This window comes from Ranitomeya imitator, chromosome 5 (genome assembly GCF_032444005.1).
Source record: "Ranitomeya imitator isolate aRanImi1 chromosome 5, aRanImi1.pri, whole genome shotgun sequence".
In the NCBI taxonomy this organism is placed as follows: Eukaryota; Metazoa; Chordata; class Amphibia; order Anura; family Dendrobatidae; genus Ranitomeya; species Ranitomeya imitator.
Genome location: NC_091286.1, coordinates 221463709 through 221478285, shown reverse-complemented (window position 1 = coordinate 221478285; position 14577 = coordinate 221463709). Strand labels below are relative to the sequence as shown.

The 14577-nt window shown below is 46.9% G+C and overlaps 1 protein-coding gene across 1 annotated transcript in view; it reads right to left on the bottom strand.

The window, feature by feature from the left end:
- The window catches only part of EZR (ezrin), a 90620-nt gene extending 83465 nt beyond the window's left edge, over positions 1 to 7155 (bottom strand). The window contains exons 1-2 of the mRNA XM_069725922.1: positions 7048 to 7155; positions 4456 to 4530 (exon numbers count right to left, since the gene is read on the bottom strand). Of these exons, the coding sequence (XP_069582023.1) occupies positions 4456 to 4467 (12 nt within the window). The 5' untranslated portion in view covers positions 4468 to 4530; positions 7048 to 7155. The remainder of the gene's footprint in view (positions 1 to 4455; positions 4531 to 7047) is intronic.
- Positions 7156 to 14577: the final 7422 nt, after the last annotated feature.

Below are 14577 nucleotides of genomic sequence, written 5' to 3'. Positions count from 1 at the left end.
CGCAGGGAATTGAACATATTATTCGAGCACGCCGAACACACTAGGTTAGCACCCGAGCATGCTCAGATAACACCTTATCCGAGCATGTTCAGTCATCACTACTGCTGATCAGACATGACAATGCGGGTATTAAAACACCACTCAGACACAGACCAGCCTTTGACTGTATTCTGTCAAGCCCCTAGCAACCACGCTTAATCCTATTAACAACTGTCTCTCCTACGATCAAAACATGTATCCCTTTGTTAGCAGTAAGCTGTTTTGTTAGGATGTAACCTGGAAAATCCGACATTAGAAAAGGCAGGCTCTCTCATTTCTACAGAAAGCGACCTGCTAGCTTTTGAGAGTTTCTATATCTCTTCTTTGGTCTCACCAGAAAATGCTTTTCTAGATTTCTTATTCCCCCGTTGCTGCCTTCTCCGCTAACTTTGTAAAAAGGCAACTGTGCTTAAAAAGCGGTAAAGGCATCAACATATCAACAAATGATACACGGAACGGTGTACGTACTCATTCATTACAAGCGAGACATAGGCACAAAACAAATACCTTAAAAAAGAAAAGAAGGAACAAGATGAAAGGAAAGAATTTTGGCAAATTGTGATCCCCGAGCCACACCTATTCATTCAGGAAAAAAAGAAAACTGGAAGACGGAACTTGAAAAATAAATGGTCTTTCTAAAAGTGTAAATACATTTCTTTCAAGGATGCTGATGGAGGCTAGAGCAAGACTCTATGCGCTTGTTTAATATCTTTACATGTTGCAACCACCCTGAGGGTTTAGTACAATCATTACTCAGGTTGTTTTAACAGTTTGAACTACTGTTGGAAGCAATACATTGAGTTGTGGACTGCAGCTGTCACTTATTAGTTAAAATCAATCAGCAGCACTACAAAAAGATGCAGAGTGGCCCAGGCCTTAATCACAGGACAATGATCGGGACCAAACGTTCACGCGATCAAGCTTACAAGTGATACCTCAATAAATCCTTAAATCAGTTGTCCAGGACTTTGATATTGATAATCCATTTTTAGATATTTTTGACATACTAGATCAGTGGTAATCCAGAAAGCGGCAACACTAATAGTTCAGTTGCTTGCAGGTCCTGCAGCAGAGGGAAGATCGGAGCTGGTCTACCATAAATGTGTAGTGGCCGCTCTCAGGTGCTGCAGATCAGTTCCCATGTACTTCACAGCCCTGCCCAGTGTAGTTTCATTATTAGTGATATAGAGAGTTATATACACTGCTCAAAAAAATAAAGGGAACACTAAAATCCTACATCCTAGATATCACTGAATGAATTATTTCAGTTCTAAATTTTTATTCATTACATAGTGGAATGTGTTGAGAGAAATAAAACATAAAAATGATCAATGTAAATCAAAATTAATATCCCATGGAGGTCTGGAGTTGGAATGATGCTCAAAATCAAAGTGGAAAATCAAATTACAGGCTTATCCAACTTCAGTGGAAATGCCTCAAGACCAGGAAATGATGCTCAGAAGTGTGTGCGGCCTCCACGTGCCTGTATGATCTCCCTACAACGCCTGGGCATGCTCCTGATAAGGCGGCAGATGGTCTCCTGAGGGATCTCCTTCCAGACCTGGACTAAAGCATCCGCCAACTCCTGGACAGTCTGTGGTGCAACGTTGGTGGATAGTGCGAGACATGATGTCCCAGATGTGTTACATCGGATTCAGGTCTGGGGAATGAGCAGGCCAGTCCATAACTTCAATGCCTTCATCTTGTAGGAACTGCTGACACACTCCAGCCACATGAGGTCTGCCATTGTCCTGCATTAGGAAGAACCCAGGGTCAACTGCACCAGCATATGGTCTCACAAGGGGTCTGAGGATCTCATCTCGGTACCTAATGGCAGTCAGGCTACCTCTGGCGAGCACATGGAGAACTGTGCGGCCCTCCAAAGAAATGCCACCCAACACCATTACTGACCTACTGCCAAATCGGCCTTGCTGAAGGATGTTGCAGGCAGCAGATCGCTCTCCATGGCGTCTCCAGACTCTGTCACGTCTGTCACATGTGCTCAGTGTGAACCTGCTTTCATCTGTTAAGAGCCCAGGGCGCTAGTGACGAATTTGCCAATCCTGGTGTTCTGTGCCAAATGCCAAGCATCCTGCACGGTGTTGGGCTGTGAGCACAACCCCCATCTGTGGACGTCGGGCACTCAGACCATCCTCATGGAGTCGGTTTCTAACCGTTTGTGTAGACACATGCACATTTGTGGCCTGCTGGAGGTCATTTTGCAGGGCTCTGGTAGTGCTCCTCCTTGCACAGAGGCTGAGGTAGCGGTCCTGCTGCTGGGCTGTTGCTCTCCTACGGCTCCCTCCATATCGCCTGGTGTACTGGCCTGTCTCCTGGTAGCGCCTCCAGCCTCTGGACACCACGCTGACAGACACAGCAAACCTTCTTGCCACAGCTCGCATTGATGTGCCATCCTGGATGACCTGCACTACCTGAACCACTTGTGTGGGTTGTAGAGTCCGTCTCATGCTACCACGAGTGTGAAAGCACAACCAACATTCAAAAGTGATCAAAACATTAGGCAGAAAGCATTGGTACTGAGATGTGGTCTGTGGTCCCCACCTGCAGAACCACTCCTTTATTGAGTGTGTCTTTATAATTGCCAATAATTTCCATTTGTTGTCTATTCCATTTGCACAACAGCTGATTTACTTGGAATTATATTCTGTTGTTTAAGTGTTCCCTTAATTTTTTTTGAGCAGTGTATATATATATATATATATATATATATATATATATATATATACTTAATGCTTTAATATTAAGTCCTGCTAAGAGTGTGGCCATCAACAATGGGCCACCGCTTGGCACAACACTCTCTGTTCTGTTGTTACTAGATTCAGAGCCAGTACTGGAACATGACTTTTTATTGCTAAGTCTTGTGACCAAATGTAATTGCAGGGCTGTGTCATTGTCTAAAAGCCTTTCGTTATGCGCACAAACACAAATTCTACATTGGTCAGCAGGCAATCGTAACTCTTATTTTGATGACAGGTGCATTGTGTGAGCTTGCAAATCCTGATAACATTCAGGCCACCAGTTACATCTATTGTTGAGAAAATGAATTATAGCTCGGCGCTCATTGTATGTGGGTGATGCCCTCTAAAGAAACATTATGAGCACATACGAATAGGACTACAAGAAAAAATCATCAAAAGTGAACAGCAATTTTTCACTATACATTTGTAATGGATGAAAATGTGATCTAGAGAGATCATTTCACCTGATGAATGGGCATTTTGCTTGCTCATAGGGTGATCGCTAGCCTGTTTACATGGCAAGGTAATTTTATCACAATTATCTTGCAGTGTGACTGTAAGGTGGCTATATACATTAGAGAAAAATCAAGCCAAACACTAAGGCTGCCGTCACACTAGCAGTATTTGGTCAGTATTTCACATCAGTATTTGTAAGCCAAAACCAGGAGTGGGTGATAAATACAGAAGTGGTGACGTGTTTCTATTATATTGGCTAACAAATACTAATGTAAAATACTGACCTCATACTGATAGTGTGACCGTAGCCTAATTTTGATCGTAGTAGCAACTATTTACCCAGGGAAGGACAGAAGAGTCCTTTTTGCCACCTGCCTTGCATTGATATACCTTTTTTTTACTGTATAGGAAGCCAGTCAGGAAAAAAGGGTCACTGCAAAAATGTATGCTAATTTATGGCTGTTGGGTGTCACATATAGGAGACATACATTGGATATTTTGGGAAATGATGCCTATATATACCTCCCGACCTACAGGCCATACATGTTGCAAATACAGAATGTCACTCCAAGCTGGGTAATGTAAATGAATTAAAAACAGCATATGTATATCAAGTCAAAAAAGGTTTTATACAGCATAAAGTCATAGTAAATCCAGCTTTCTTCATCATCCTGGTGAAGACATGCACTGTCAGAGAGAGCTGTCCATCAGTGACACTACAGACTGAGGAAGTGAATGTGGCACCTGAGTCCAGCGCAGCCAATCACAAGTCTCCATCACTTCCCCATTCTTCCATGTGTCGTAAAAACTAAAAGAATCATTCCATACACATAACTGATTTTATGACGATCCGCTTGTTTTAATCTTCCTAATTTGTTTTTTGACAGCACCAATTTGTTACACACAACAACTGTGGCTTGAGGCAGATCCAAGCACCACTGCAATTCTAAGTATCCCATATCCACCCGAAATGAGCATGGACTAGAAAATAGAACAATATTAAGGGATATCAGATCACGGAGATCCTCTCTCATTTACAATGCAACCAATGTAGCCCTAACAGTCAAGCAATGGAAGCAGCTGACGATTTGGAGAACCCCTTTAATACGGTATAAGGGTCCGACATGACACAACATAATTAATGCTATTCTTGTTATGTAAGAAAACAAACAGGAAATTAGATGGCATCCTGCACACTTACCGGTTTTGGCATGGTTGGTTCTGTCTCAAAGTCTTGCCAATTAGAAAATTCTAGATTCCAGGACCACTATTTCACCTAGAAAGAAAAAAGGGTCTAAACTTAGATTCTGAAGTGTCTTTATGACTCGCGCTGCAGTCCAGCCTTACAGGATGTGAGGACTATTATGAGAAGCAGCTCATTTAAGGTTTTGCGGTAAGGCCTATGAATCATATGCTAGACAAGTCACTATGAAGGAGCGTGCCTCACCCAGCGGCAGAAAGTCCAATTACAACCTTTAAAAGGTCACTTCCACCACACCCATAATGCTGGGCATGCTCAGGGTGGCCGCTGACCCATTCAGCATGTGATGAGGACGGGCTCTGCAGTCAGGAATCTTACCATGCTCCTTATTAATTCGCCCCCAGCGGACCCTGGCACATAGGGGATGCAGAACTCCAGGTCACATTGTGCCAACCTGCCTCGTATCAGTACCAAAATATCCCCCGTTTCGCCACTCTCCAGTTGTCAGACACCCAAATGTTTCCACGGTAGCAGCACTAGATATGGGGTAATGTGGGAAGGAATAACATATATCATAGGTGGATGCCATGTGCGGGCACTCTGCCTTACTGACTGGCAGTGGTCTCTCACAAATACAATGTGGCTACCAGGTGAATGACCCCTTATTTAGGCAGAGTTCAGCGTGAGGCAATGCTCTGCGGTGGAAGTGAAGCAGGCTGCAATGGAGGCACTCGGCAGCCCCACCTCTACCTGTCTGACAAGTAACTTGTTCTGCCACTTTCTAACTTTGCAGTGTATAAAATGGGCTCAGACGCTTGCCATGCTCTGCGCACACAGAGGACGTGCTACCTGGGTTATGCACTATGCCAGAAAAGCATGGCACCCCGTCACACACGCCAGCCCCAGGGAACAGAGTCACACTGCCATGCACAGTACTCCTCACACAGGGTCAGCACCCCACAGGGGGTCAGTACTCCTCACACAGGGTCAGTACTCCTCACACAGGGTCAGCACCCCACCGTGGGTCTGTACTCCTCACATAGGGTCAGTACTCCTCACACAGGGTCAGCACCCCAACGTGGGTCAGTACTCCTCACACAGGGTCAGCACCCCACCGTGGGTCAGTACTCCTCACACAGGGTCAGTACTCCTCACACAGGGTTAGTACTCCTCACACAGGGTCAGTACTCCTCACACAGGGTCAGCACCCCACCGTGGGTCAGTACTCCTCACACAGGGTCAGTACTCCTCACACAGGGTTAGTACTCCTCACACAGGGTCAGTACTCCTCACACAGGGTCAGCACCCCACAGGGGGTCAATACTCCTCACACAGGGTCAGTACTCCTCACACAGGGTTAGTACTCCTCACACAGGGTCAGCACCCCACCGTGGGTCAGTACTCCTCACATAGGGTCAGTACTCCTCACACAGGGTCAGTACTCCTCACACAGGGTCAATACTCCTCACACAGGGTCAGCACCCCACCGTGGGTCAGTACTCCTCACATAGGGTCAGTACTCCTCACATAGGGTCAGTACTCCTCACACAGGGTCAGCACCCCACCGTGGGTCAGTACTCCTCACATAGGGTCAGTACTCCTCACACAGGGTCAGTACTCCTCACACAGGGTCAGCACCCCACCGTGGGTCAGTACTCCTCACATAGGGTCAGTACTCCTCACACAAGGTCAATACTCCTCACACAGGGTCAGTACTCCTCACACAGGGTCAGCATCCCACAGTGGGTCAGTACTCCTCACACAGGGTCAATACTCCTCACACAGGGTCAGCATCCCACAGTGGGTCAGTACTCCTCACACAGGGTCAGTTCTGCTCACCACAAGGTCAGTGCTACCCACCACAGGGTCATTACTCCAGAGATTCAGTATTCCTTGCACAGGGTTAGTATTCCACAGAGGGTGAGCATTTCTCGCACAGGGTCAGTACCTCACACAGGGACACTACCCCACACAGGGTCAGTCCATCCCCACAGAGCGTCAATAACCCACAGCACAGAGGGTCAGTACTCCATATGGAGCATTACGTCCATACAGAATCAGTAGTATTCCCTACACAGGGTTAGTACTCTCCACATAGGATCAGTACTCTCCACACAGGGTCAGTACCCTCCGCACGGGGTTAGTGGGCTCCACACAGGGTCATACTCCCCCCATACAGGGTCAGTACCCTCCGCACGGGGTTAGTAGGCTCCACACAGGGTCATACTCCCCCCACACAGGGTCATACTCCCCCCACACAGGGTCATACTCCCCCCACACAGGGTCATACTCCCCCCACACAGGGTCATACTCCCCCCACGCAGGCTCATACTTCCCCCACAGAATGACTACTTTCCATACAGTGTGTCTATTCTCCCCAGGGGTAAAGTACCCTCCACACAGGGGGAGTGCTCCTCATACTGGTGGGCTCACCACAACAGGTGCTTCACCCACCAGCTCTAGTGCATAAGGAGAACTGGCCCCTGAGGCTGCTGGCACTAAAGGTCCGTAATCCTGGTGCCACCTGCAGCCACCGGATTCTCCTTACTGAGGGTAAACGGGAGAAATATTGCAGCACAGAGACTCACTCACCCCAATGCCAGTCACTGCCCGAGGTGCCCTGCTCTCCCCGGGTGCTCCTACTGCAATATGGCTGCTGTGTGGCAAACTTAGTGCGGCAGGTCCCTCCCTCCGCCCTCCCGGCCGCCACTCCCTCGGCTGCGACCTGGTGTCACTCTACCTGCCTCTCCCTCCAGCCCCGCACGTCACCATAGGAGAAGCCCGGAGGAAAGCTTCCATCAGAAGTGGCCGGCAATGTAGCCCTATGGCGTGCTGTGTGCACCCAGAGGCTCTGCCACCACAAGTGGGTGATCCACCTGTGACACCCATACCTTCTATTATTCTGTGGGCAGGACCAATGCTGCCACATAACCCACCATTATGACCCAGGAGACTGGCACTGTACCAGCCTGAGCCATGCCCTTACAGGACGGGTACGCTGCCACACGTAAGGGACAGTGCGCAAAGATAAGGCACATTTTTTAACATTTTTAAAGTTTTACATTTTTCCAGCATCTGTAAAAAATGTCAAAGCTGAAGAAACTTGTGAAGATGCCTGTGACGAATCACACAGTTCACAGAGAACACTCCTAATGTGCACACGTCCGTATCCTCAGCTGTACGCATACCACATACAGGTCCTTCTCAAAAAATTAGCATATAGTGTTAAATTTTATTATTTACCATAATGTAATGATTACAATTAAACTTTCATATATTATAGATTCATTATCCACCAACTGAAATTTGTCAGGTCTTTTATTGTTTTAATACTGATGATTTTGGCATACAACTCCTGATAACCCAAAAAACCTGTCTCAATAAATTAGCATATTTCACCCATCCAATCAAATAAAAGTGTTTTTTAATAACAAACAAAAAAACCCAACAAATAATAATGTTCAGTTATGCACTCAATACTTGGTCGGGAATCCTTTGGCAGAAATGACTGCTTCAATGCGGCGTGGCATGGAGGCAATCAGCCTGTGACACTGCTGAGATGTTATGGAGGCCCAGGATGCTTCAATAGCGGCCTTAAGCTCATCCAGAGTGTTGGGTCTTGCGTCTCTCAACTTTCTCTTCACAATATCCCACAGATTCTCTATGGGGTTCAGGTCAGGAGAGTTGGCAGGCCAATTGAGCACAGTAATACCATGGTCAGTAAACCATTTACCAGTGGTTTTGGCACTGTGAGCAGGTGCCAGGTCGTGCTGAAAAATGAAATCTTCATCTCCATAAAGCATTTCAGCCGATGGAAGCATGAAGTGCTCCAAAATCTCCTGATAGCTAGCTGCATTGACCCTGCCCTTGATGAAACACAGTGGACCAACACCAGCAGCTGACATGGCACCCCACACCATCACTGACTGTGGGTACTTGACACTGGACTTCAGGCATTTTGGCATTTCCTTCTCCCCAGTCTTCCTCCAGACTCTGGCACCTTGATTTCCGAATGACATGCAAAATTTGCTTTCATCAGAAAAAAGTACTTGGGACCACTTAGCAACAGTCCAGTGCTGCTTCTCTGTAGCTCAAAAGTGGCTTTACCTGGGGAATGCGGCACCTGTAGCCCATTTCCTGCACACGCCTGTGCACGGTGGCTCTGGATGTTTCCACACCAGACTCAGTCCACTGCTTCCTCAGGTTCCCCAAGGTCTGGAATCGGTCCTTCTCCACAATCTTCCTCAGGGTCCGGTCTCCTCTTCTCGTTGTACAGCGTTTTCTGCCACATTGTTTCCTTCCAACAGACTTACCATTGAGGTGCCTTGATACAGCACTCTGGGAACAGCCTATTTGTTGAGAAATTTCTTTCTGGGTCTTACCCTCTTGCTTGAGGGTGTCAATGATGGCCTTCTTGACATCTGTCAGGTCGCTAGTCTTACCCATGATGGGGGTTTTGAGTAATGAACCAGGCAGGGAGTTTATAAAAGCCTCAGGTATCTTTTGCATGTGTTTAGAGTTAATTAGTTGATTCAGAAGATTAGGGTAATAGGTCGTTTAGAGAACCTTTTCTTGATATGCTAATTTATTGAGACAGGTTTTTTGGGTTATCAGGAGTTGTATGCCAAAATCATCAGTATTAAAACAATAAAAGACCTGACAAATTTCAGTTGGTGGATAATGAATCTATAATATATGAAAGTTTAATTGTAATCATTACATTATGGTAAATAATGAAATTTAACACTATATGCTAATTTTTTGAGAAGGACCTGTATATATATATGTATATATATATGACTAGCCATAGGGGGCTGTCCGACAAACAGGCAATCGCTGTGTTGGTGGTGCGCCCGCTAGGGCCTAGGGGGTACTCGGTACCGGGTGCCGGTGGTCGTTAAAGGAGTGGTCACGGTGGCAGCGACCTTGGGCATCCAAGTTAAAGGGAAGGTCTGTAAAGGGGTTGTTGTGAATAAAGAATAAAGTTTGTTCGTGACGCCACCTGTGGTATTCGGTCAGGGATGGCCGACGTTGCTTTAAGGGGTCCTCTGGGATGATGTTATTGCAGCAGGGATGGTATGGCTTCCCACAGGTGAAGCTGAATCCCCAGGTCTCCCAGTGTAGTTGGTAAGGATTATAGATGGTGAAGTGGGGCCCCATAGCAGCCGGGCGGCAGAGCAGGGAGATTGATTCTCCCTGCTCTGCCGTAGAATGTAACGGCAGAGTACAGTAGTTACTACTATGGTAGTTACAATAGCGTAGCTCCGGGTGGGCCCCCTCAGAGCGCGGGGCCCTGGGCGACCGCCCCCTCTGCCCCCCCCCCCCCCCCCCCCCGGTAGCTACGCTACTGAGTAGAAAGGAAGTATCAATAGTAGAATATTACCTCAGACCTGCGGTGCCACAGCCCCTACGCATGTTTTGACTAGTGTGCCTTCTTCCGAGGGAGCCATAGTCTTCCATATATTAAAATACACTGCTCAGTCCTCCATATAGAATAATACACTCCTCATAGTGCTTCATATAGCATAATACACTCCTCATATTGCTCCATATAGTATAATACACTCCTCAGTCCTCCATATAGTATAATACACTCCTCAGTCCTCCATATAGTATAATACACTCCTCATAGTGCTCCATATAGTATACTGCACTCCTCATAGTGCTACATATACAGTAGTATAATGCACCGCCATAGTCATCCATGTAATAAAATTCATTCCCCATAGTATAATGCACCCCATAGTTCTTCATATAGTATAATGTATTCCCCATAGTCCTCGATACAGTATAATGCAGGCCACATATAGTATAATGTAGCCACCCAACAGAGTATAATGCAGCCACCTCACAAAAATATAATGCAGCCCCGCCATACAATATAATGTAACCCCCATAGAATATAATGCAGCCCCCTCATAGTATAATGCAGCCCCTCCATACAGGGGCAGTGAGAAAAACACTGTCAAAGAAGGACACAAAGGGGCTAGGGGAGACAGGCACAAGGGTGACACAGGGAAGTTAGGGAGCAAGGAAGACAGGCACAAGGGGACACATGGTGCTAGGAGGCAGGGGAGAAGGGCACAAGGGGACACGCGGGGACTAGTGGGCAAGGGAAACTGACACAAGGGGACAATGGAGACTAGTGGGCCAGGGAGACTGACAAGGGGACACACGGGGACTAGTGGGCAAGGGAGACTGACAAGGGGACAAGGGAGACAGGTACAAGGAGACTAGTGGGCAAGGGAGACTGACACAAGGGGACACACGGGGACTAGTGGGCAAGGGAGACTGACATAAGGGGATAAGGGAGACTAGTGGGCCAGGGAGACTGACACAAGGGGACACATGAGGGCTAGTGGGCAAGGGAGACTGACACACGGGGACTAGTGGGCAAGGGAGACTGACACAAGGGGACACACGGGGACTAGTGGGCAAGGGAAACTGACACAAGGGGACAAGGTAGACTAGTGGGCCAGGGAGACTGACAAGGGGACACACAGGGACTAGTGGCCAAGGGAGACACAAGGGGACAAGGGAGACAGGCACAAGGAGACTAGTGGGCAAGGGAGACTGACACAAGGGGACACACGGGGACTAGTGGGCAAGGGAGACTGACATAAGGGGATAAGGGAGACTAGTGGGCCAGGGAGACTGACACAAGGGGACACATGAGGGCTAGTGGGCAAGGGAGACTGACACACGGGGACTAGTGGGCAAGGGAGACTGACACAAGGGGACACACGGGGACTAGTGGGCAAGGGAGACTGACACAAGGAGACACACGGGGACTAGTGGGCAAGGGAGACTGACAGAAGGGTACACACGGGGACTAGTGGGCAAGGGAGACTGACCCAAGGGGACACACGGCAGATGGGTCACACAGAAACAAGGGGCAGGAAATGCATAGGGGGTGCAGGATCACTCAGGGCATGGGAGATGGGGAGCTTTGGGAGACCAGGGAATGAGGGACAGGACTCGTATGGGGGCCCGCAGTACTACAATGACTTGAACCTGGGGACTGGTATAGTTCAATGCGGCGGCAGCGGGGGGAGTCTGCGCTGGTGGCAGGCAGGTCCCCCCTGACCCACAGGACCCATAGCGGCTGCGTGATGTGCCGCTATTAGCGGCCCACCACTGGCTGGGGGCCCCTGGGTGAACGGGGGCCCTAGGCAACTGCCTGGCCTGACTGCCACTCTCCCCACAGGGGGGTCAAAAGCCATAGACCCTGTGTCTCCAGCAATTATCACAGGGGTGTGAACTTTTGTGCAGTTACCAGCCAGCTGGCTTCCTTTGTTTGAATCAGTCTGCCATGCAGATATTGTGGCACCACAGGTCCCATGTTCCCAGCACAAGGCCCTGAGATATTGAATCTAGAAAATGACCTATAATAAAAGCATGCAATATCTCTGAACCTAGCCGAGCACATAATTGGAATCTGCATTCCTATCCCCACAAGCCCATACCATGCAGCCATCTCTGAAACTCTGTGTTATTGAATTAGAAATCATAGCTACGAGGAATTAAATACGGTAGCCGTATTTGGACTCCCTGCACAGATAAAATCCAGCAGAAACCTAGTGGCGCTGCTGCCGTCCCATTTAGAGCTTTGGGCGGAACGTTATGGACATCCACAGTTTTGGACAGAAAAATAAAGCATTCAGATATGGGAGTAGAGAGGCTGCACAGCCCAGGGGTTGGTGGTGCAGCGTGTGGGAGGGAGCAGCCTATGGGAATAATAGGTGGCTCCTCATTTTGGACTTAGTTTTTTCTACTGGCAGGAGGCCTGTTAGCTGACGCAGCCAGAGACTTATGTAACAAAGATTTGGACCTGTGATTTATCAGCGCCTCCCTGTGGTCACATGCCACATAACACGGTAATTGTAATCTATCTGTCCCTATCCTTGTACTACACACCTGACTGTATATTTGTACATTTGCTCTTGTATATATATATTCCTGTATCTTTCTAGTGCGCCTTTTGGCGATTAAATATAAAATTAATCTTGGGCCACTCTTTTATCTCGATCCATGAATCCCCATGTCCACACACTCAGCTGGTTATTATACGGTACCCGGGTTGGTTTCTGACCCGATATAAGCCTGTTGTCCGGCGGGGCTTATATCTAACGAGGAAATGGTGGCAGCATACCGTACTGTATTAGTGAGGAACTCTGACAGTGACGGCTGGGAGGTTTTCCTATATATCCCTGGCCTGGACTGGTGAGATATGTCCCCCCTCACTGGGAGCTCCTCAATAAATCGTACCTATAATGGAAGCCTCTCCGGTGACTATTTGCCCTCGGTGCAGTTCTCTGACTGACCTGGGGTAAGTGGTGGCACCAGAGAGCCAATCCCTGCTGGGTCATTCAATCCCCTCCCCAGAGGTGAGTGAAGTCGACACACCCCTTCCACTGTACGATCCGTCACATTCACCACCCGGCACATGTCCATAGTAATAAAATTGACAGTCAGATACTTAATGCAGTGTGTGTGTAGCTTACTGTACATGTATTTATTGAATAAATAAATGAAAAAATAAAATGGCGTGGGGTCCCCTCTATTCTTGACAACCAGCACAGGTAAAGCTGACAGCTGCGGGTGGTTTCTTTCATTGCATTTTTCCCTGACAGATGTTGGCTGTGATTGCATAGAAAAACATGAATCACACTGAGTAACATAGTAACATAGTAACATAGTTAGTAAGGCCGAAAAAAGACATTTGTCCATCCAGTTCAGCCTATATTCCATCATAATAAATACCCAGATCTACGTCCTTCTACAGAACCTAATAATTGTATGATACAATATTGTTCTGCTCCAGGAAGACATCCAGGCCTCTCTTGAACCCCTCGACTGAGTTCGCCATCACCACCTCCTCAGGCAAGCAATTCCAGATTCTCACTGCCCTAACAGTAAAGAATCCTCTTCTATGTTGGTGGAAAAACCTTCTCTCCTCCAGACGCAAAGAATGCCCCCTTGTGCCCGTCACCTTCCTTGGTATAAACAGATCCTCAGCGAGATATTTGTATTGTCCCCTTATATACTTATACATGGTTATTAGATCGCCCCTCAGTCGTCTTTTTTCTAGACTAAATAATCCTAATTTCGCTAATCTATCTGGGTATTGTAGTTCTCCCATCCCCTTTATTAATTTTGTTGCCCTCCTTTGTACTCTCTCTAGTTCCATTATATCCTTCCTGAGCACCGGTGCCCAAAACTGGACACAGTACTCCATGTGCGGTCTAACTAGGGATTTGTACAGAGGCAGTATAATGCTCTCATCATGTGTATCCAGACCTCTTTTAATGCACCCCATGATCCTGTTTGCCTTGGCAGCTGCTGCCTGGCACTGGCTGCTCCAGGTAAGTTTATCATTAACTAGGATCCCCAAGTCCTTCTCCCTGTCAGATTTACCCAGTGGTTTCCCGTTCAGTGTGTAATGGTGATATTGATTCCCTCTTCCCATGTGTATAACCTTACATTTATCATTGTTAAACCTCATCTGCCACCTTTCAGCCCAAGTTTCCAACTTATCCAGATCCATCTGTAGCAGAATACTATCTTCTCTTGTATTAACTGCTTTACATAGTTTTGTATCATCTGCAAATATCGATATTTTACTGTGTAAACCTTCTACCAGATCATTAATGAATATGTTGAAGAGAACAGGTCCCAATACTGACCCCTGCGGTACCCCACTGGTCACAGCGACCCAGTTAGAGACTATACCATTTATAACCACCCTCTGCTTTCTATCACTAAGCCAGTTACTAACCCATTTACACACATTTTCCCCCAGACCAAGCATTCTCATTTTGTGTACCAACCTCTTGTGCGGCACGGTATCAAACGCTTTGATATATATATATATATATATTTATATATATATATATATATATATATATATATATATATATATATATATATATATATATATATATATATATTTTAAGTACTTTTTTTTTTTCAGACACAGCATTTTCTAGGCCCAAAAACATTGTCTCATAAACAAAACAGCTACTGAGATCTTGAAACTAATGTGAGAAACAGTGAATAAGATCTGGAAAAAAAAACTGATGTCTGATACACCCTGTTAGGTAATTTCTAAAATTTGTGCAA